This window comes from Heterodontus francisci, chromosome 37 (genome assembly GCF_036365525.1).
Source record: "Heterodontus francisci isolate sHetFra1 chromosome 37, sHetFra1.hap1, whole genome shotgun sequence".
In the NCBI taxonomy this organism is placed as follows: Eukaryota; Metazoa; Chordata; class Chondrichthyes; order Heterodontiformes; family Heterodontidae; genus Heterodontus; species Heterodontus francisci.
Genome location: NC_090407.1, coordinates 25,648,533 through 25,673,048, shown reverse-complemented (window position 1 = coordinate 25,673,048; position 24,516 = coordinate 25,648,533). Strand labels below are relative to the sequence as shown.

Below are 24,516 nucleotides of genomic sequence, written 5' to 3'. Positions count from 1 at the left end.
CAGCAAGGATGGCTTGGTAGGTTAAATACTGAGAATGATTTAAAGAAACACACCCTTTTCCAAAACATTTTAGCATTGTTAATCAGCCTTCCTATGCCCCGTCCACGTACGAATTCTGCATGTATAGCAAAGTGTTAGCAGGATATCCAACACTTGGGCCATATAGCAAGTCAAGTACAGTCCTCTGCAATTCTAAATGTAGGAGTATCTTGCAGCTAGGATTGCTGGGGAGCATTCAGGACTGCAAATATTTTTCCTTGTCCCAGTTTAGATAGTCTGTTGCCATCCCAGTTCCAATTAACTTACTTGGTGTAGACCCGGGATTGAATTTAGATCTTACTGGGTATATGATTCAATATCATGTACTGGATTCCCTTCTGATGAAGGGTCACTGACCTGAAACATTGACTCTGCTTCTCTCTCCACAGATGCTGCCAGACCTGCTGAGTATTTCCAGCATTTCTTGTTTTTATTACTGGTTTCCCTTTGTTTCACTGGGTCACAGTGTTAATGCAGTATATTTCATCTTGAATCGAGGTGAGACAGCTAGAGCTTTCAAAGACTTAATTGTCATGTGGTATCAAGTGACACTTGATTTGCTTTGTAATCTAACACAAATGTTGTTGGGTTACTGTTTCTAATCCAAATTTTTGCCCGCTCTGAAATGTAATCCAGCCTAAAGTTTAGTCACAGTGAGAAGTCGTTTTATTTAATTCCTCAAAATATATTTTGAGGAGGGTCTGTATGCTTAGGTACAGCATGTGATTGAATCAAAGTTGTGTACACATTTTTGTTGGGAAATGGAAATGTCAGTTGCAAAGATTCATAAATTTTAATTGGTATGTAACAAATCCAAAATCATACACTACTGCATAGTAAAAGATTGTGTAGTTAGTCCTTAGAATTTGCAATTATAGGCTTGCGAGGGTGGAAGGAAACAAGTGTAAGATATAAAGACTGCTGAATGTACTTGCATTTCATAGAATTCTACAACACAATGAGGCCCTTCAGCCCATCATGCCTTGTCTTCTCTTTGAAAGAGCGATCATTAGTTCCACTCCTGTGCTCTTTCCCCGCAGATCTGCAAATGGTTCTCCCAATATTTATCCACTTCCCTTTGAAAGTTATTAAATCTGCTCCACCACCCTTTCAGGCTGTGCATTCCCAATCATAACTATTCGCCCCGTAATTTTTTTCCTTTGTCACCTCTCGTTCTTTAGCCAATTACTTTAAATCTGCGTCCTTTTTAAATCAGCCCTTCTGCCACTGAAAAGTGTCTCCTTATTTACTGTATTGAAACCTTTCATGAATTTGGACACCTATTAAATCTCCCCTCAATCATCTTTGCTTTAAGGAGAATAACCCCAGTTTCTCTGGTACCTTTTGTGCCTGGTACTATTCTAGTAAATCTCCCCTGCACCCTCTCTAAGGCCTTGACATCCTTCCTAAAGTGTGGTGCCATAGTGGCCACAATGCTGCTACTTCAAAGTACAGTAAGTATTATGACAGTAACTTCTGTTAACAATCCAACGACTGACCAGTTAATTTTTTCTGGTGGTATAGGTTGAGGGAGGAATGAGTTGCATAGACATTCTTAACAGCAGTGCAGTACAATACAGCAATGGGTGCAAGTTTGTACAACACTTCAGGAACTCTTAACTGGCGAGCAACAACTCAAAATGAAGCTTAACTGGGAAGACAAAAAGGGGCAATATGAAACTCCCACAGGAGGGGCAGTTAAAATTGAGCAGAGGACTTTCCTGCACTATTCCGACCTCAATCTGGTTGACTGCAATTTTAAATTGCAGGTAGCAAGGACACCCACCCAAAGCCTAAACAGAAGTTTGGTTTATAGTTCCTTGTGTAAGAAGATTGAAAGGTGATCTGATCACGGTGTTTAAAATGTTAAAAGGATTTGACAGTTTTTCTGTATTCTATTGCTTCTGGTGAGGAAACTAAGAATATTGGGACGTTGGTGCTAGACCATTCAGGAGCTAAATTAGGAAGCACTTTTTCAGAGTCATAGAAGTTTGGAACTCTTTCCCCAAAAAGGTTATGGATGCTGGATCAGTTGGAGTTTTCAGTACTGAGATTTTTGTTATGTATGGGTATGTAGAGTTGAGGTGCAAATCAGCCTTGAACTAATGAATGACGGAGCAGGCTTGAGAGGTGAATGGCATACTCTTCATTTCTAAGCTGGCGGGATCCACTTTAAAAATGCAGATTGGACTCTCATCAAGCACCAAACTGCCTCTTTGACACACAGCCTGAGCAGGGAGGCAGTGATAATTTCTGAACCAGGCCAAACAAAGCAGCATCCAGAGCCAGTAAGGTGAGTTTTATTTTATAAAATTGAGTTTCCTTTTGGGCCCAAGGATTAAAGTGCTCTTCCAGGCTCCACAAGGAACCTTTGGGATTCTTCCCCACCCTAATCACAGTTCATTTTCCTGAAGACTCACCTTGGGTCAGGGACTATTCCATTCCACATGATCCACTTCTACATGCACCCAAATGTTTTGGTTCCCTACCCTAAAAGCCCAATAGATATGTAGTTAGTTGTCCTTGTACATGCTGTCCTTCATGGTGTTTCTTGAACACTCATTGTATATCAGTTTGAATCTTCTAATATTTTTATTGTATTTCTAATTGTGATTAGTTCAGTCTCTTGTTACACTTTTGCATATCACCAGCCAGCATCTGATGCTTTTACGGTCCATCAGCTTTTCTTTCTGACTTCTAACTTTCTACCAATTCTTGTATTTAAATAACTTGCAGGAGAAGTGAGTCTCCATGAAGGAACTACTAGGCAGGTGCAGAAGATGTTGGTAAAGAAAAAAGGCTGATTCTCCAACAGCTTGATAGTTTAATGGGTGATGTCATGCCTACAGCTGATAATTGGCCACCGTACCTCTACATTAGGGGGAATGTAAAATTGGCCAAGGTTTCTGCTACTGATTGCTATCTGATGTCTTTTGGGAAATGCACATGTGGACGTTGGCTGAGGATGCTGCATGGTTGAATGCCCTGGCAACATTGGTCAGTAGCTGACGTGCAAGAGTTTCTTCAGTATTCAGCATTGTACAGTGAAAAATGCGAGCATTCATAAAGTCTAGTTGTAACTTTCAAGTTTCAAAATCTTGGACCATAAGAGGCAGTGTCCATGGCTAAATATAGTGCTTGGTTTCATGGTAAGCCAGGTAGACCAGGAAAGTTCTAGATTTGATTCTCAGTCTGTGAATTAACAGAATTCAGCTACAGTGATGCTGTGTCACAGTTTCACTGAAATTTGAATGTTTATGGTGCACAACTGATTTAGCCATTGATCCCCAGGTTTGGGCCACAGCAAGCACTTTTGGGCCATGCTCTATTGATATTAAAAAGTATTAAACTATTAAATGGAAGAAATAACAGGAAATTAAAACATAAATAGCGCATCGAGTTCCATCTGCTAATGAAGCAGATTGCAGATCTTGACAAATGAGCTCAAAATGAAAGCAGACGGGAAGATCATTGTTTTCTTTCATTTTAACAGGAAACCTGGGTAAAATGTCTTTGCCAAGAAAACTTCAAAGCAAGCCTGGTCACCCTTGTTCTGGAAAAGAATAGCAATTAATGAGTGCTGGTGTAATGGTTAAAATTTGTTTGGACCCATCTCAGATTTCAGAAGGTTCATTTAAACCCTGAGGTGTTCTTGTTTCATTTTGAAGACTTGATATCAGTGCCATTTGCAGAAGTGACCAAATAATGGAGGTGGAATTGTTTTGAACTTTGGTGCAAATTCATCAGAAATATTACAGACATGAAAAAAGTGGAAAAACTTTTGAAAATGAGGCTTTTGGTGCCCAATCTCATGTTTTCACACCTCTTCAACTCAACTAATTGGACAAATGTTAATATAGTCTGTTTTCCTGAAGGTTGAAGCAGTCAGTAAGGTACCAGTGTTGTAAAAACTTAGTTTGTACAGCAGCAAGTTCTAAAGCATTCATGCTATGCTTCCATAAAAGGAACAATATTCATAAAAAAGTAACTGGCATTGGGCAGCACTGGAAAGGGTAGTAAGAGTTTGGAGCTTATTAGAAACATTGGATCAGTCCATAAGCTGTTTTTATTACTGCTTGTGACTTGAGAGTGAGCTAACTGTCTTACTCATGCATATTTTTGTAATATGTATGCAGTAAACTTTGTGCCGGCCTTCCATTCCAGTGCATGCATAGACCTCAGATGGTATTTTGGTTAACTCACAAGCATGGAATTGTGATGTCATAATGTCACAACAGAGAATGTAACCACAACGCTACTGAAGAATACCGTTTACTAATGCCAAGAAAACCCACTAAACTAGTTTTCTTGGCTGCTGCCTTTTCTTCCAAGGTGACTGCTGACTGCACAAAGCTGATACCATGAAAGCAAAGATCAATATTTAAAGCAGCTTTAAATAGATCATCCTTTGCCATAAGGTGAGGTGATGTCATAGAAACAATCAGCAAAGATTCTCCAATTTGTTTATCTTGTAAAAGAATTTCATTTTTTCTAAAAAAAAACAGGCAATCAGTTTGTACAGAACTATTTTCCAATAAAAGCATAAGAATTAGGAATGGTTCAATTTGTAAAGACCAACATAGCTGTAGAAGTAGCATATATAATAGGCTAAATGCTGAACGGAGTCCTTTTCACAATGGTGTTTTGGCAGTTAACCTTTTAACACTTCATCTTTATGTATAGGCTAGTTGATGGAGGGTATTACCATCAGACTCACTAATAGTGTGCATATTGTGACACTAGGTGTGACTCTTAGTAGAGTTCAGGACTGGGAATCCTGGTTAATAATACTTCACTTTCTCTAGCCCAGTAGTATTGAGCACAATTATACAGCCCCTACTGCCCAGTTGAGATCATTGCATAGTAGGAAACAAAACTGGAACCTTCAGGTTTGTATGCTACAACAAACAATGAGGAATGACCTTTAAGAGGTGCAGGGATGGATATAGTCCATTGGAAATGATCATAAATGGAGCAGGAGCGATTTGCAACAATAGTGAGAAATCATGCAGCAGTTTACAGACAGATGATTTCAGCTCTGCTCAGATTTAGAATCTTCAAGTAGTCAAGCTAGTACTCAGCATATGGCAAGTCTTGCAAAGGATGTGCATGTTAAGTGGGAAGCACCCTTCCTCGGTTGGGTCAGGAGATAGAAGAATTCCACATTTCTGTAACACAACCATATGAAACAATTCAGAGAACAAGTATGATACGTCAACATCAGCAACCAGCATCGTAATCCTTTCTCAACACTATTCTGATTATAGGAAACTTTGCTATGAGCAGAATTGGATAGGTCACCCCCTGGGACCTGAGTTCACATCCAAGTGCAGACTGCTGTGATGAAAGTTTGTCTGGTTGTAAAGGCCTTGTGTGAAGTAAGCTTGGGTAATCTCAATCCAGGCCTAGTGCGCATAGGCCTACAGCACAAAAATGTCCCTAATTCATCATTAATTGACACTGTCGATCAGAGAGGTCAACAGTTGAGTGAAAAATGGGGGCGGGGGAGAGATGTCTCATTAATACAATAGGGCATGATCTTTTGAGTTTGTAGGTGGGGCACATAGTTCAGGTTGATTAGAAGGAGCCTTACTCTGCCTGTGGCTATGCTATACCTGGCCTGGGACTGCTTAATACTAGCATAAGGTGCCTGAAATGGGAAGTTTCATTTCTCAGCACCAAAATTCCTCACTTTGGCGAGCACAAAGAAAATGTGGTTAATATCATTCCTCCTACACTGAAACACACCCAGTATAATACTGCCCTTTCCTAAACACTCCAATCTATTTCTGCTCCCTTACTAAATCATTTCCATATTTTGATAGTATTGTGGTACATCATCTTGCTGTGCAGCTCAATGCTAATGTTAGGATGTTAATTTTGCAATGAAAGGACATGTCACTTATTGTGAAATGGTTCACACTCAAAAATAGTGCAGACAACACTCCATCTATTACAGCTTGTGCACACTTCACGCCTTGCCACCTCCAGATAGCAGTTTGCTGTCAGTCATGCAGTATCCAGACTTCATCTCCATCTGCTATATAATAGTGTTACATTTGGAATAATGGGTTGAAATGTGCTGGCATAGCATGAACAAGAAGCATTGTGTGTATCCAGTTTTATACAATATACAATCACAAAACTGCACAGATGCGGTTATGCAGAGGCAAGCAGCAATGAACTTGTAATTTGCCAAAGCTACTTGTATAGAACCTGGATTAAACAATTGGTGGTGCCTGGTATGCATCATTGTACTTTATCAACAACATCAAAGTGATTAGCCCATCCAGAATTATCTTGCATAGATCTTTCTCAATGCTCAAGGTACATGTCCATCATAGCTGATGAGGAAGTTATATGGCTTGAGGTGGCAGCTTCTAGTATTCAGGAGGTCAGGTTTATAAGCATGCACCCACATATCAGGGATTCAGTATCTACATTGATTGGGTTTCAGAGAAGGAAACAGATGCTGCTGCCAATCAATTCCAGCTGGTGGAACCATCTTTTGGTGTGTATCCATATTACAGTCAGAAGGATGATGGCAATGAACTCATTTTTATGCTGCTTAGGAATTCTTAGTGCTTGCTGTCCATCTAGCAAGGGCTCAAGCTCGTCAGTTGTCTAGTGACCAACAAATGACTATTCTTTGGGCTAAAGTAAAACAGTCTGCTGTGAGGCCAAAATAGCAGACCTGGTAGAACCATAGAAATTTACAACAATAGAGGCAATTTGCCCCATCATGTCTGCCAGCTCTTTGCTGGAGCAATCTAAAACTAAACTCACAGCCCCACTCTCTCCCAAAGTACAATATATTCATCTGCTTCAGATATTTATATCCAATTCTTCTTTAAAAGCTGGAATGGTCTCTACCTTATGCATTTCATGCTTCAGTAACCTGCTGTGTAAATAAATGTCTTCCAGCCTCTGTCCTCACTCCCTTAGTGACAAATTTAAATTGATGACCCTCGCTACTGGCAAAATAGTCTTTCACTATTCTCACTATCAAAACCCTTCATCATTTTAAAAACATGTTAACTGTCCTCTTTTTGCCTTTTCTGTTCCAATGTAAAAAAAATCCCAATATCTCAAGTGTAACTGCAATTTCCTAACCATGGCATCATTCTGGTGAATCTATACTGTACACTCACTATGGCTTTAATGTTCTTTCTATAATGGGGCATTTGAAAATGTACAAAGCATTCTAACCGGCCTAACCAATGTTTCATGCACATTTATTATTATTTCTTTACTCTTCCATTCTGCTATAATTATAAAATTCAAAACACTTATGGGCATTTACTTGCATTTGTACTTTCAGGAAATTATGTATTTGAACTGTAGATCTCTGTACATTCACACATATATTTTTCCATTATGTGTAAACTCCCATTCTTTGTTTGTCATTCCAAAATTTATTACCTCACACTTATCCATATTAAACTACATCTTCCACCAAATGTCCATTCTCAAACCTGCCAATGTCCTCCTCACCATCTGCCAATCCACCTACCTTTGTAATATAAATAAATTTTGAGATTGCATTCCCTATATGCAAGTCCACATTATATATATATATATATATATATATATACACACAAAAATAAAAGCGGAAGTAAAAAAAAATCAAAAACAAAAGTGCACCCACCACTGGCCCCTGGGCTACACTACTTACAGTTCTATCATCATCCATTACCCTAACTTTGTTTCTTATCTGTCAACCAATTATCTATCCATCCTGCTACAATTCCCCTTATACCATATGCTTGAATTTTTCTAACAAGCCTCTGTGTGACATTTTTGCAAACATCCTCTACAAATCTATGCCACTACATCTATTGCGCTCCCTTTATCTGTCCAGTCACCTAATCAAAAAGAACTTTTACATTTGAAAAACGACTTCTGATGGAAGACTTGAACCAAGTCATTTCTCTGGCATATTCAGTAATTAGCTACCCAATAGACAGATATACAGCATGCATGGTACTGTTTATGATTGAACAGCCAACCTGGACAGGCTCATTGGTGGAACATAGACTCACAGCAAGGCTGGTATTCCTGCTACTCATATCTAGATAATCCTGTAAAACAATGGCTTAATGGGTAGGAATGGTGCCAGCAAGGTGAGCAACATGTTAAACTGCCTGGCAGCTGGTTAAACTCCAGCAGTGTTCCTCCACAGATTAAGATTCCGAAACCTTGACTTTCAACAACTTGCATTTAGATCCTGTGAACTAAGAGTAACTGGTATTTCCCTACAGGAAGAGTATGTGCGTTCAACAAGTAAAAATAAACTGTGTGGATTTCTCAATAATTTGATTTGGAGACTCTTAAGCATGGTGAAGGCTGAGCAGAAAAAAAAAATCACAGGCACAAGAGGCATCAGACAGTGGAATTGACAGTTACTGAAATATGACTGAAAGTGATGTGTGCCATTTACAAGAATAAAGTTAGGATAATGAGCCAAAACTTCCTGTCAAAATAAAAAGTTACTATTGGGCATGGTGACTGGATTTTTGTAGAAACCTATCTGGTTCATTAATTTCCTTTTATGGAAGAAAATTTGCTCTTATCTGGTCTGGCATATATGTGACTCCAGACGCAGGGCAACGTGGTTCACTCTTTACCGCTCTCTAAAATGACCTAACAAGCCACTCAGTTGTACCAAATTTCTACGCCTTCTCATGGGCAATAAATGCAGCAATGTCCACATCCCGTGAATAATTTTTTTTTAATTAAGTTAACGGCGCACTGTTGTTTATGCATAGATGGAACAACAACTTCAGGCGAAGAGCAGATGATCTGTTCAGTGCTGCGCTGCTCCGCCATTAGCTTTGCAAATACAGCATTTCGCTGTCTACCTCATGAATTACCTGCATTGAATGCCATGAAATTGCTGTATTTGCACCATGGATGCAAACTGACTTGCCACAGCAAGTTAAGTCTCATCATTATAAGCATAAGTACCTTATTAACAACATGCTAATGGTTAATTACTGCCAATCAACCTCTCTGGCACTGAAAATTAACAATTGTAAGTGTAGAGTCTCATTCCTTCAGGTATTAATTGCAGGAGGTTTTTTAAAATATTGACTTTTTAAAGTGTTTACACTTCAGTCTCTCTTTCTCCAATCTTTCTTTCCCCTCCCCTTTTTTTCTATACGTGATTTGATATTCAATTCACCCACTCTAATCTACACTTCTTTCTCTGTCCTTCCTCTATTTCTTAATCCTTAAGGAGATACACAGTTTGTTGTCCCCTTTCCCTGGTTGTGTCATTGTAAGCTCACACTTCCAATCACTCACGATGCAAAAAATTTTAAAATCTAAATGTGCGTAAACAAGTCTAACCAATAGCAGATGTCATTAGATGCACTGTACAGCAAAATCTGAGCCAATCAAAAAAGGTGGATGGAATGGTTAAATGGAACATATTCTGACACCAGGGGAAATTGGTGAGCAGAACCACAATGCTGCACATGTGCCTTTACAGCAACTGAGCAGGTATGGGTATTCTGGTTTTGCTGTCACCCAGCATATTGGTCAAAATTAGAACAAAGGAACAGAATCCAGTGAAAGCAATTCTGTTATATAAATGGAATGTGAAATGTGGTTGACTGTTTCCATTGTAAGAGCTGTCTTCCTGCTTAAACTTGAAACACCAGTTCTTGAACAATGGATGATTCATCAGCAGTCATTCAAAAAAAAATTTACATATATAAAGGTTTACCTTCAACTGTGACAATGGTGTAACTCTCCAGTTTTAAAGGTTGCTTTGTGTTTAAATTCTGTCTGTAAGTATCAGTAAATGGATTGTCTGTAATTGTTAGAATTTAAAGGCTTTATATTATAGAAATTATGTCAACGTGTTGATAACAGGGTGAAACTTGACAGCAGGGTATGTACAGCAAAGCCTACTTAGGTGAACATCAATTAAATAAACTGATTTTAACAATTCCAGTCCTTTTTGCCATTAATCATTTTCCAATGTTAAATATGATTGAATTCACACTATTTTAATTCATTCTCTGGATACAGGTGGTGCTAGAAAGGGCAGTAAATATTACCTATCCCTAGTTTCCCTTGAGAAGGTGGTAGTGAGCAGTCCATGTAGTAAGGTACATGTGGTTAAGTTTCAGTGACCATGAAGGAATGGTGATATATGCCCAAATCAGGGTAATTTGAGACTTGGAGATGATATTCCTATGCACCTGTTCCTTTCCAGCTAGGTGGTGGAGGTTGCAACTTTAGGAGATGGGTGCTGTTGAAGAGTTGAAAGCACATCCAGTTTGAGTGTAAAGGTTTTCATAGTTTCTGATAGCCCAAGTGTACAGACTGCTGCTTCATCGACCCATTGCTCAAATAGCTTCCTCCAACAGCTAGCTGTGTCTCATCTGCCAATCTTTTATCAAACTAGCTCTAGCCTGGTACTAAACCAATAATAAAGCAGTTCCTGTTTGTATGGTAAGTGCTTGCATCACTGAAGAGATAATCAAAGGAGCTATGATATTTCGGTGATGTTTTTAGTACAGTAGTACCATACTAGTCTCTGGTGAATATGACAGCAGTCTCTAAGACCCATGAAGAAGTGAATCTTCTACCATCACGAAGATGAAGTTGAGAGTTAAAAAAAATACATTTGCCATGTTTTACAACCTTTCACTGTAAAAATAGTAAAAGAGTAATTCATGAGTGTTATTTAAGTAAATGCATTTTGAACTCTGAAAGATAGAATTGAAATTGTATGTGTATTCATTGCTCGTAGTTCACAAGCTACACTACACTGTACATTTTTTCTTCTATATACAGTAAGGCACCTTTTCTGCACGTTAGGCACATCAACGTCTGATGTGCCGTTTCTGATCGAGTAGGATGAATGTTGTTGACTGTACAGTAACCAGCTTGTATTACATCAAACTCATTCCATTCATTGTCACTTTGAACATTTGGGACTGATTTTTCCTCTACTAATCCTATTGCTACATGTAAAGGACAGTGGGGCAACCAGTCTAGTTATCAGCCTACCGCCTCAAATGCCACCACGAATGACAGGGATCATGCTAACTCAGGGACAGCGGCAGGAATCCTGCTCTGACTTCTGTTGGAGGGAGATGCCCGAGTAATGACTAACTCTCCATTTCTTCAGTCTCCTTTCTTGCAACTTGAAGCTCCAGGCTTCCGTAAAATCATATATATTAATTTTTAAAGCTCTTGAGTTGCTTCTGCTCCATTTAAAGCTTCTTACTCCAATGAGAGAGATAGCAGCAAGTGTCCCATTGCCTTTCCTTGGGTAGCAGTAATGATTTTCCTCTTTGTGATGAGGATTCCACAAGGAGCCTGCCTGGCATAGCTAATAAACCCTGTCTGAGGAAAATAGCTGAGGGGTCACAATGGGGTCATGCACATGGGCAGAAGCTCTGTCTCAACCTTCCCAAATGGTGAAACTATCCTGGGGGGGAAGAAACCCTTATAATTTAATTTGGAACTCTCCAGGTTATGGCAGCACATGCAATTCTAATCACATCTTTGTTAGAGTTCGAAATGAAGGGTTGCTCTGATAATTCATCAAGTTTATCCTGTGACTAGTCCAGATAAGAAACATCTTCTGTTGCATCCTTGGTCTGTGCTGAGTTAGCTGATTTCAACGCTAGGGCATACTTGTAGAAATGCTACAATTGTCCTCAGCACCTTATGGATAATGAAAGGAAAATAGGGCAGGGTTCTTCCTCCTGCAGAGTGACATTGCTATTTGTTGTTGCTGCTGCTTCTGAGTGACGGAAAATGCAAGGGAGGTAAATCTGGCATTTAACTCTGCACTGGTGTAGCTACCCTTAGAAAGACCAGGTTTATATTGAGTCCTGTCCCCTCAAAGCCTCTCTACCACCGATCTACAAAGCTTATCAGAAGTCACTGCTTGCCAACAACACTCAAGAAACACAACACTATCCAAGACAAAGGAGTTTGCTTGATCAGTGCCCCACTCACTGGACTCAACATCTGCCACCAGCTCACTATGGCTGCAGAATGTATGATCTTAGAATGCAATGCAACAACTCACCAAGGTTACTTTGTCAGCACCTTCCTCCCCTGCATCTTCTACCACTAAAAAGCAGAAGAGCAGCAATGTCATGGGCACAACATCATCTCCAAGTTTCCCTTCAAGTCACACACCATCCTGAACTGGACAAAGATTGCAGTTTCGTCATCACAGCTGGGCCAATATCCTGGATACGTAACAACATTGTGGGAGCATCACCACAGAGATTGCAGTGGTTCAAGGAGAAGGCCGACCACCACCCTCTCAGGAAAACTAGGATGGTCAATAAATGCAGGCCTTGCCTGCATTACCCATATTCCTGGAACAAATTTTTTAAAAATGTATGTGCGTTTATGCACGAAGCAATTTTGGGAGCTCTTCGATAGGCATTAAAATATTTGAAGGTGGATATAAGTTTTACTAAAATACTAAAGACGGATTGATTGTAAAATACAAAACACAGGCACAGTATATGGACAGGAATGAATAAGTGTTTCTTTTGGGCCTCCTTATCTCGAGAGACAATGGATACGCGCCTGGAGGTGGTCAGTGGTTTGTGAAGCAGCGCCTGGAGTGGCTATAAAGGCCAATTCTGGAGTGACAGGCTCTTCCACAGGTGCTGCAGAGAAATTTGTTTGTCGGGGCTGTTGCACAGTTGGCAAATAAGTGTTTAATTATTTAATATCATAATGAACTTAGATACCTGTAATTGTTGAGGTTGCTTTGATAGTCAAAAACTAATAGAGGAACAGTAGATGCCAAAGAGGAGATTGGCATTATTCTATAAGCACATTGTGCAGAAAGAAAGAAAGGCTTGCATTTCTATAGTGTCTTTCACAACCTCAGGATGTCCCAAATTGATTTACAGACAAAGCAATACTTTTGAATCATGGTCACTGTTGTAATGTAGGAAAGGTACCAATCAATTTGTGCACAGCAAGTCCCACAAACAGCAATGTGATAATGACCAGATAATCTGTTTCAGTGATGTTAGTTGAGGGATAAATATTGGTTAGGGCACTGGGGAGAACTCCCCTGCTCTTCTTTGAAATAGTGCTATGGAACATAAGAATATGGAAATAGGAGTCGGGCATTTAGCCCCTTGAGCTTGCTCCACCATTCAATGAGATCATGGCTGATCTGTAACTGTGACAGAAACCACACCTGCCAAAATGAGACATCTTAATTTCGTCATATGGAACATTATTTTTGAACTGTTACAGGACTTGAAATAACTTGTTTAAAAGACCAAAACAGGGGCTGAAAACATGGCTGCACATTTGCATTCTTTTTTTTTTTAGAGATACAGCACTGAAACAGGCCCTTCGGCCCACCGAGTCTGTGCCGAACATCAACCACCCATTTTATACTAATCCTACACTAATCCCATATTCCCAACAAACATCCCCACCTGTCCCTATATTTCCCTACCACCTACCTATACTAGTGACAATTTATAATGGCCAATTTACCTATCAACCTGCAAGTCTTTTGGCTTGTGGGAGGAAACCGGAGCACCCGGAGAAAACCCACGCAGACACAGGGAGAACTTGCAAACTCCACACAGGCAGTACCCGGAATCGAACCCGGGTCCCTGGAGCTGTGAGGCTGCGGTGCTAACCACTGCGCCACTGTGCCGCCCTAAAAGACAGTTGCATGAAAAAGACAATGGGAGTACTCCCTGATTCAATTAGCCAGATGGGTTTTGTCAATAGCGATGATCAAGAGACATTGAGAGTCATTGAGCCAGCATTCCACCACTGCGCCCGCAACCCCCTTGTTTAAATCTGAGAAAACTTGTCTGGTTGATTTCTTTGCAATCACAATTAGAGAGCAGTAAGCACTGAGGAGAAGCCAAAAACCCAGTGTTTTAAAAGTTAAACTCTGTTAAGGCCAAACCAGGAAAAGGCTGAGAGGGGAGCCCCTGCCTCATCTGGTCGTAACAGTGACCTATCTCCATATAGATAGATGCCTTTGCCCCATATCCCTTAATACCTAAGATTTTTGCTAACCTATCAGTTTCAGATTAAAATTAGCAACTGACCGAATATCAACTGCTATTTGCATAAGATTTCCAAACTTCCACCACTCTTTGCACATAGAAGCGTTTCCTAACTTCATTCCTGAAAGATCTGGCTCTAAATTTTAGGCTACGTTCCCTAGTCCTAGACTCCCCAACCATGGGATCTTTTCCATTCACCTGAGAGGACAGACCTGGATTACAGTCTATTGTGAAATCTGGCACCTCTAACAGTGCAGCACTTCCTGCACTAAAATGGCAGCCTAGATGTTGTGCTCAGTACTCTGGAGTGGGACTTGAACCCACAACCTTCTGCCTCGGTGTGGGGTGGGGGGAAAGTGAAACCAACGAAGCCAAGACTGACACTCTAAGTTGAAGTATGATATATTACAGTGGGTTGTACTCCGTTTGGTTGTTGTGGGCAATTATACCCCACCACCGGTAGCATTTTCCCAAACAATCACAATCTATACCTTTTAATATGTTCCAATTTTCTCCTTGATTTTTTCCCCCTTTACCCGACTCTCAAGAGTAAAATCTCATTGTGGGATACACTTTCAGAGGCACTGGCAATCTTCTCGTGTCTCATGATTTTTCACATGTAAGCCTCAACCTCATAAGTTGATATTTCCAACTGTGTAGGGGGTGGGGAGGGGAGCCATCACAGCTAAGCCTGATCTTAACTTCAGCTGACATCCATATTCCCATAGGAAATGCTAGAAAGTGATTGGGAGCAGAAACCTGGTGGATTCTTTTTCCTCCTGAACTCTGAGGCCAATTGTAGAACCCTAACAGCACATCACCCAACCCAGTACAGACTGGTGATGGAACCTGGGACTTTCCTGGTCTGTATGACTCACTACCACGTGTGCTGTGTGTACTCACTGAGCTGTTGCAACTTTTTGCACTTTGAGCCCTAGATGTTTAACTGAAAACTGCACCTCATGTGACATTGACTTCAGTCCAAGGGTTTCTGTGCACTCAATTCAATTGATTCATCAGTGTAGGCTGAGCAAAGACAACAAATGCACAACAAATTACACAAGCAAGGTTTTAGCAATGTACAAATGCTGCAAGCAAGTTGGTAACCACCTCCAAGTTTTTATTTTTTTTAAAGTCTTGAATTTATGTAGAGCTTTCTCACACTGAAATGTCTGATAGTGTTTCACATAATTAATTACTTTAAAGTGCAGAGACTATTGTTTTGGAGGCAAATGCAATTGCCATTCTGCACCAGCAAAGTTCCTCAAACATGAGTTGAGTGACCTGTTAATCTGTTTTTGGTGGTGTTGTTGAGGGAGGAATTTTGGCCAGGACACCAAGAGAACTCTGTGTCCCTCTTCAAATATTGCAATAGAATCGATAAAGTCCATCTGAACCAGCAGTTTAGTTTCTCAACTGAAGGATACCACTTCCAACTAAGCAGCAATCTACATAGATGTCAGCCTAGATTACAGGGATGATTTTCCACAAGGGTTCCCCAGATTGTCTGCTGTAAATTTGACAGAAGAGCCATGGAAAGTCTTTAAAAAGGCATAAATACAGTTTGCATTATGTTTACAGAGTTTCTGTAGCCCCTCTGCCAAAGATACAGTGGGATCAGTAGAGAACCCCCACAAAAATTTATGACTCTATGACTCTAAAAATTCATCCCCTACATGCCTAAACTCCAATAAGATTCAAACACACAACTTCCTGACTTGGAGGCAAGAGTGATACTAATTGAGCCAGACTAACATCTGTTTCGGCCAACCTGTCATAGATGTCCCTCCCCAGTAGAAAGATTAATCTACAAACCAGCTCCCAAGCCATTGTTAATGCTGCTTTGGCCATGAGAGAATAGGACCAAGAACTATGTACTTAGATATTCCCTCCCCCATGAAGAAACATCTGGACTGCTCAATCCCACCTTGCGGTGCTTGTGCATGATTGTGATTGGAAACTGTCTGCATGGGGCCATCAGGTAAAAACTTATATCTCCACACATCAGAAGACAGAATGTCTGTCATTTCCTGTATTATTTCTAGCATTCCAGAATTCGACAGCTGACAAATTTTGGTGTGCAGCTTTTCCTCATTCAGTAGTAAAGCACTAGTGTCAATTCATATCTTCCTGGCAAGGTGTTGCCTGATCGATGCCACTTGGCAGTATTAACTTTTCCTTCCTCCCCAGATCTAGTCACCTCCTCTGTAGTGATGGCACTTTTAATAAAGAGGTCATTCTCTAAGATATCTCAGGCTGCCTCAGAAACAAAAACTCACTTGAGATTGGGGAATAAATGCTTGGACCTGCAGACAATCTTTTATTTTTATGTCCTCTCTTCTATCAGCAAGTCTGTTTTGAGCCTTTCCTGTTTGCTGGACTAACCCCTATCCCTGAAGTCCAGCACTCAGACTGTACACATTTATTTCTATACTGCAATTGAGACAGTTCTACTCTGTGTGATGTTGACACCAAGATTGCACAGCCCCATGATAGGTCTGGAGATTAAATTGTACTAAAGCAGCCTCTTCTCCAATATGTGGCACAGTTAAACACAAATGCATGATGGACCAGAACCACATGGAATACAAAGAAAACACCCAAAATGTCTATCACATTAATACAGACAACAAGAGAATTCGACCCACTCAGAACTAAGGCTTGCCTTGGCTAGTAAATTTGAAGAGACATAAGGCAGTGTCGCAAGGATCATTTGGTCAGTGGTAGCACCACTAAGTGTGAGCCTATACAGTGCAGCACGAAATTCAACTTTCTGGGGTCATCACAGCTGAGATGACCCTGTCCTCATCCAATCCACATACATGCACTTCGTGGCAAGAGTCACTGGAGAGTGATCAGAGTGGGAACCGTGACTGATTTTTCCCTTCCTAACTCAAGGGTCCTGAGGCCAAATATAGTGCCCCCTATCACCAATCCAGCAGAGATGAGCTAACTCAGCACAGAGAGAAAATCAAAGCTGGGACTTTCATGGTCTGTACGGCTCAGTTGTTCATTGACTTAACCAACCTAATCTAGAAAATCTGAATATTTAACATGAAAGGAAGTCATCATTTTCACTGCAGTGAGGTGATGACAATGAGTGCTCTGACCCAGAACCTCTTTGTCTGTTTACAGGACCTCACCTCACATCTGTAGCAGTTGACATGAAAGTGAAGCCCGAACAATTCAATGTTGAGGCACTCCTCCTTTGCAGTTTCTGGTATAATTGGCATTTTACAGACACAACACTGCGGGGCATATCTCCTGTGGACACAAGAAACAAACAAATAATTGGGCAAGTTTTGGTCATACAAGCATTTATTAATAGTATACAGCCAGAGAACCTGAACCCAATTTGTGATTGGTCTGCACAGCAGTTCCAAAATACAACAGTGCCACATGCTGATAGAAAATGATGTTGCAGTCTTGTACAGGATTCCTGATGAAAACTGGCAACATTTTGAGTCACCTTGAATAGCAAAGGCGAGACTACAATTATTAAACATGGAGATTTTTCAACATTTATTACTGTGACCTTTCCTGAATGCCTTCAACAGGACTGTAAATTTGTTTGTTGGAAATGGCAACAGAGAGCGATCAGCATCTGGAATGGACTTCTGGGCAGGGGTGGAGGCAGAAACCCAGGGTGCATTTAAGAAACAAGTAGACACAGTAATGGGCTAGCTGTAGGGTGCTTCTGGATGAATGAGCAAATATGAGCTGAATGGAATGGAAACTTCACAGAGAGGCCTGATTCAGCCTTTATTTGACATCCATGCCCATACATTTTCCAGTAGGGATCACTGAATTTTTCCCTTCTTATGCCAGGGCTGCTGAGGCCAACAATGCATCTGGGCTGCTATCCTGGCTAACTCAGTTCAGAGCAGGAATTGAGATCAACACCATAACATATAGTTCATTTATTCACCGAACCATCTCACGAACCAGGAGTATACAAGAAATTTTAAATGATTTTGCACTACGTCAGGTGAGGCATTGGTAAGTCTGTGTCTAATTTGGAGCTGAGAATCAGCACATAAAGCAGCCTGTGCTGAAACATGATCTTTTCAACACTGCATTGCACAAGAACGCTGGAATCATACCTCTGGAAGTCTTCGAGGCAGTGAATCTCTTTGGCCTGGTTCACTCCAAAACGCTCACTTCCAATGAGCCGGTTACAGACAACACATGTGAAACACTCAGGATGGAAAGCCTTGTCCAAGGCTCTTGTAATCTGATCCATTATTGTTTTTCTGCACTTCCCGCATTTCTCCATGGTGTCCTGCAATTTAAAGAGGCACAAAAGACACAGTTAGCACCCTCACTGCAGCTGACACACTGTGAGATAGCAGAAGAAGATTGATGCACCATATTGCGCACATTGTAACAAATTAGGCAACCTCGCTGAGTCATTTTATTAAAAAATATTTTTTTCCTTTCGAGAAGGATCACCCTGGGTGAGGTGGTGCAGAAAGAGAGACTTCATTACAGGAAGGACTCTCACCACATCTGCATAATCTATATCCCAGTTTGACCTCTTCATCTGCCGTGTGGCTCATACTGCAACTAACCTGATCCCTTCACCTTGCTGAGGCTATTGAACAGAGGATATTTTAAAGAAAAAAATAAAGTTTCTGTTCCCCATAGTTATGAGAGAGGAAAGATTTAACTGCTGGGGAGCCTGGGGTTGATAACGAGGATAAGATGAAAACCTAGGATATGCCACCTCCAGTCCAACTTCAAGAGGTACCTAATATGAAAGAATGGCACAGACTAAGTGTTGCTATGGGACAACCCTCACATAGACCACTGTCATTTCTCTTATTCCCATCTTAGTGTGAGCTAAAGTATCCAAAACCTTCCTTAAGCAATGGTTTATCTGGGGAGTAAAGAAGAAACAAAGCAAAACCTTACTATTAACTAATTAAAGATTCACAGATCTTCCTGATTTTGGCTTCTTCTGGGGTAAGGAAGGGGTGAAAAATCAGACAGGGGTCCTGCTCCTGATCACTATCCAGTGACCACTGATGGAAAGCCATTGAGCGTACAGATATTGGGTGAGGACAGGATCAAGCTCAGCAGCGATGCCGCCACAGTCAAATAACATTCCGACACTGTGTTAAACGAGATAACTGTATCACAACAAGAATCAGTACCTTCCAGAAAGGAAGAGAGAAAAGCAGGAACTTTATAAAAAGAAAAGAAGCTATTCCATCTGAAAGAAATAGCTGCTGTACCTGGTAGCAGGAGTCACAGTGAGGGTTGCCATCTAGATTGTAATAAGTTTTTCCCACCAGTCTGCACTGACATTTTCTACACTTCAAGCAATCCTCGTGGAATATTTTGTTCATGGTTACAACGGCAGGGGTGGTTGGCGGTACTAGCTGGTTGCAAAACGCACAAATATCTAAGAGAGGAAATAAATAATGAACTTAACTTACAGACATTAGCACATCCCAGCAAGACCGGGCTTCAGAAACTAGTGCATCCCAGTCTGACTAAGACTCAGAGACTAGTATATCTGAGCCAGGCCAGGATTCTCAAAGACTAACAGATCCCAATCAGGCCAGGGCTCACAGAGAGTAGCACATTCTATACAGGCCAGGATGCACAGAAACTAATGCATCTCAGCCCTGCCAGGACTCACACAGGCTCAAATTAAAACAGAAAATGCTGGAAACACACAGCAGGTCTGGCAGCATCTGTGGAGAGAGAAACAGAGTTAATGTTTCAGATCTGTGACCTTTCATCAGAACAAAGAAATGTTAGAAATGTAATAGGTTTTGAGCAAGTGAAAGAGAGAGGGTGGGAAGAAGAACAAAAGGGACGGTCTGTGATAGGGTGGAGGGCAGGACAGATTAAATAACAAAAGTTTTAATGGTACAATGCCAAAGAGAGTGGTAATGGGACAAGTAACTTCATCCACGGAGAAGACTCGGAGGGCAGAGTTCCGGACCGGTGAGTATAAAAAACTTACCTCAGGTAAAAAAAAACTGAAAAAGTGATGTCACATGAAAGCTGTGACCTGATTGGCTGGTAGGGAATTTGTACTGAATTTGAAAATAAAACATTGATAAAAATTGATTAAAACCCTAATTAACTAATTAATAAGAGTAACTAAACCAGAGGGAGGAGATTACTGTATTTAGCATTTAATATTTATAGTAGAAATCTAGCATTAGGGACCATATAGTTAATTGTAACATAATTTAGTAAGGATTTAATAAGTATTTATTTATTTTAAATTAATTTATTAATTAGTGCTAGAAATGTCAGTTAGAGGGGTGAAGTGCTTCACCTGTGAGATGTGGGAGGTCCGTGACGCTTTCAGCGTTCCGGACGACTACATCTGCAGGAAGTGTACCCAGTTGCAGCTCCTCACAGACCGCATGGATCGGTTGGAGCGGCAACTGGATGCACTTAGGAGCATGCAGGTGGCAGAAAGCATCATAGACAGGGGTTTTAGGGAAGTGGTTACACCCAAGGTGCAGGCAGATAGATGGGTGACCGCTAGAAGGGGCAGGCAGTCAGTGCACGAATCCCCTGTCTCTATCCCCCTCTCTAACAAGTATACCGTTTTGGATACTGTTGGGGGGGATAGCCTATCAGGGGAAAACAACAGCAGCAGCCAGAGCAGTGGCACCACGGCTGGCACTGTTGTTCAGCAGGGAGGGACAAAGCGCAGAAGAGCAATAGTTATAGGGACTCTATAGTCAGGGGCACAGATAGGCGCTTCTGTGGACGTGAAAGAGACTCCAGGATGGTATGTTGCCTCCCTGGTGCCAGGGTCAAGGATGTCTCTGAACTGACAGGGGGCATTCTGAAGGGGGAGGGTGAACAGCCAGAGGTTGTGGTACAGATCGGTACCAACGACATAGGCAGGAAGAGTGACAGGGGAAGTTTAGGGAGTTAGATAGAAAGTTAAAAGACAGGACCTCTAGGGTTGTAATCTTGGGATTACTCCCTGTGCCACGTGCCAGTGAGGCTAGAAATAGGAAGATAGTGCAGCTAAACACGTGGCTGAACAGCTGGTGTAGAAGGGAGGGTTTCAGATTTTTTTTTTAATATCTGGATCATTGGGATCTCTTCAGGGACAGGTGTGACCTGTACAAGAAGGACGGGTTGCATCTAAACTGGAGGGGCACAAATATCCTGGCTGCGAGGTTTGCTAGCGTCACTCGGGAGGGTTTAAACTAGTGTGGCAGGGGGGTGGGAACCAGAGCAGTAGGACAGCGGGTGAAATAAATGAGGGGGAACTAGTAAATAAGGCCAGTAAGACTAAGAGGAAGAGCAGGCAGGGAGATGTTGCGGAGTACAGCGGGACTGGAGGTCTGAAGTGCATTTGTTTCAATGCGAGAAGTATAACAGGTAAGGCAGATGAACTTAGAGCTTGGATTAGTACTTGGAACTATGATGTTGTTACTATTACAGAGACTTGGTTGAGGGAAGGACAGGATTGGCAGCTAGATGTTCCAGGATTTAGAAGCTTCAGGCGGGATAGAGGGGGATGTAAAAGGGGTGGGGGAGTTGCGTTACTGGTTAAGGAGAATATCACAGCTGTACTGCGGGAGAACACATCGGAGGGTTCATGCAGCGAGGCAATCTGGGTGGAGCTCAGCAATAGGAAGGGTGCAGTCACAATGTTAGGGGTTTACTACAGGCCTCCCAACAGCCAGCGGGAGGTAGAGGAGCAGATATGTAGACAGATTTTGGAAAGATGTAAAGGTAACAGGGTTGTAGTGGTGGGTAATTTTAACTTCCCCTATATTGACTGGGACTCACTTAGTGCTAGGGGCTTGGATGGGGCAGAATTTGTAAGGAGCATCCAGGAGGGCTTCCTGAAATAATATGCAGATAGTCCAACTAGGGATGGAGCCGTACTGGACCTGGTATTGGGGAATGAGCCCGGCCAGGTGGTCGAAGTTTCAGTAGGTGAGCATTTCGGGAACAGTGACCATAATTCCGTAAGCTTTAAGGTACTTGTGGATAAGGATAAGAGTAATCCTCGGGTGAAGGTGCTAAATTGGGGGAAGGCTAATTATAACAATATTAGGCAGGAACTGAAGAATTTAGATTGGGAGCGGCTGTTTGAGGGTAACTCAACATCTGACATGTGGGAGTCTTTCAAAAGTCAGTTGATTAGAATCCAGGACCAGCATGTTCCTGTGAGGAAGAAGGATAAGTTTGGCAAGTTTCGGGAACCTTGGATAACGCAGGATATTGTGAGCCTAGTCAAAATGAAAAAGAAGCATTCGTAAGGGTTGGAAGGCGAGGAACAGACAAAGCCCTTGAGGAATATAAAGACAGTAGGAAGGAACTTAAGCAAGGAGTCAGGAGGGCTAAAAGGGGTCATGAAAAGTCATTAGCAAACAGGATTAAGGAAAATCCCAAGGCTTTTTATACGTATATAAAGAGCAAGAGGGTAACCAGGGAAAGGGTTAACCCACTCAAGGACAGAGGAGGGAATCTATGCGTGGAGCCAGAGGAAATGGGCGAGGTACTGAATGAGTACTTTGCATCAGTATTCACCAAAGAGAAGGACTTGGTGGATGATGAGCCTAGGGAAGGGGGTGTAGATAGTCTCGGTCATGTCATTATCAAAAAGGAGGAGGTGTTGGACGTCTTGCAAAGCATTAAGGTAGATAAGTCCCCAGGGCCTGATGGGATCTACCCCAGAATACTGAGGGAGGCAAGGGAAGAAATGGCTGAGGCCTTGACAGAAATCTTTGTACCCTCATTGGCTACAGGTGAGGTCTCAGAGGACTGGAGAATAGCCACTGTTGTTCCTTTGTTTAAGAAGGGAATCCAGGAAATTATAGGCCGGTGAGCCTTACGTCAGTGGTAGGGAAATTATTAGAGAGGATTCTTCAGGACACGATTTACTCCCATTTGGAAACAAACAAATTTATGAGCGAGAGGCAGCATAGTTTTGTGAAGGGGAGGTCGTGTCTCACTAACTTGATTGAGTTTTTTGAGGAAGTGACGGCGATAATTGATGAAGGAAGGGCAGTGGATGTTATCTATATGGACTTCAGTAAAGCCTTTGACAAGGTCCCTCATGGCAGACTGGTACAAAAGGTGAAGTCACACGGGATCAGAGGTGAGCTGGCAAGATGGATACAGAACTGGCTTGGTCATAGAAGACAGAGGGTGCTTTTCTGAATGGAGGGCTGTGACTAGTGGTGTTCCGCAGGGATCAGTGCTGGGACCTTTGCTGTTTGTAGTATATATAAATGATTTGGAGGAAAATGTAGCTGGTCTGATTAGTAAGTTTGCGGACGACACAAAGGTTGGTGGAGTTGCGGATAGTGATGAGGATTGTCAGAGGATACAGCAGGATATAAATCGGTTGGAAACTTGAGCGGTGAAATGGCAGATGGAGTTTATTCCGGACAAATGTGAGGTAATGCATTTTGGAAGGTCTAATGCAGGTGGGACATATACAGTAAATGGCAGAACCCTTAGGAGTATTGACAGGCAGAGAGATCTGGGTGTACAGGTCCACAGGTCACTGAAAGTGGCAACGCAGGTGGATAAGGTAGTCAAGAAGGCATACGGCATGCTTGCCTTCATCGGTCGGGGCATAGGGTATAAAAATTGGCAAGTCATGCTGCAGCTGTACAGAACCTTAGTTAGGCCACACTTAGAATATTGAGTCCAATTCTGGTCGCCACACTACCAGAAGGACGTGGAGGCTTTGGAGAGGGTACAGAAGAAGTTTACCAGGATGTTGCCTGGTCTGGAGGGCATTAATTATGAGGAGAGGTTGGATAAACTCGGATTGTTTTCACTGGAACGACGGAGGTGGAGGGGCGACATGTTAGAGATTTACAAAGTTATGAGCGGCATGGACAGAGTGGATAGTCAGAAGCTTTTTCCCAGGGTGGAAGAGTCAGTTACTAGGGGACGTAGGTTTAAGGTGAGAGGGGCAAAGTTTAGAGGGGATGTGCGAGGCAAGTTCTTTACACAGAGGGTGGTGAGTGCCTGGAACTTGCTGCCGGGGGAAGTGGTGGAAGCAGGTACGATAGCGACGTTTAAGAGGCATCTTGATAAATAAATAAATAGGATGGGAATAGAGGGATATGGGCCCTGGAAGTGCAGAAGGTTTTAGTTTAGGCAGGCATCAAGATTGGCGCAGGCTTGGAGGGCCGAATGGCCTGTTCCTGTGCTGTATTGTTCTTTGTTCTTTGTTCTTAAAGAAACAAAAGATGTGTCTGAATGAGGTGTGAATGGCAGGATAGGAGCTGTCCAAATGCAAACTAAAGGGATTAAGAAAGAGAGAAGAGGAAAATCCAAACCAGCAAAGAAAACAGAACAAAATGGGGGAAGTGGTTTTGTTCTAAAACTCAATGTTGAGTCCAGAAGGCTGTACAGTGCCCTGTTGAAAGATGAGGTGCAGTTCTGTGAGCTTGCATTGGAACACTGCAGCAGGCCAAGA

The 24,516-nt window shown here is 41.8% G+C and overlaps 1 protein-coding gene across 3 annotated transcripts in view; it reads right to left on the bottom strand.

The window, feature by feature from the left end:
* Positions 1 to 4,488: 4,488 nt before the first annotated feature.
* Positions 4,489 to 24,516, bottom strand: part of fblim1 (filamin binding LIM protein 1) — a 39,281-nt gene continuing 19,253 nt past the window's right edge. For all 3 annotated transcript variants that reach the window (XM_068017375.1, XM_068017374.1, XM_068017376.1), the window contains exons 5-8: positions 19,316 to 19,485; positions 18,182 to 18,360; positions 17,222 to 17,342; positions 4,489 to 5,207 (exon numbers count right to left, since the gene is read on the bottom strand). In XM_068017375.1, coding sequence (XP_067873476.1) covers positions 5,097 to 5,207; positions 17,222 to 17,342; positions 18,182 to 18,360; positions 19,316 to 19,485 — 581 coding nt within the window. In that variant the 3' untranslated portion in view covers positions 4,489 to 5,096. The remainder of the gene's footprint in view (positions 5,208 to 17,221; positions 17,343 to 18,181; positions 18,361 to 19,315; positions 19,486 to 24,516) is intronic.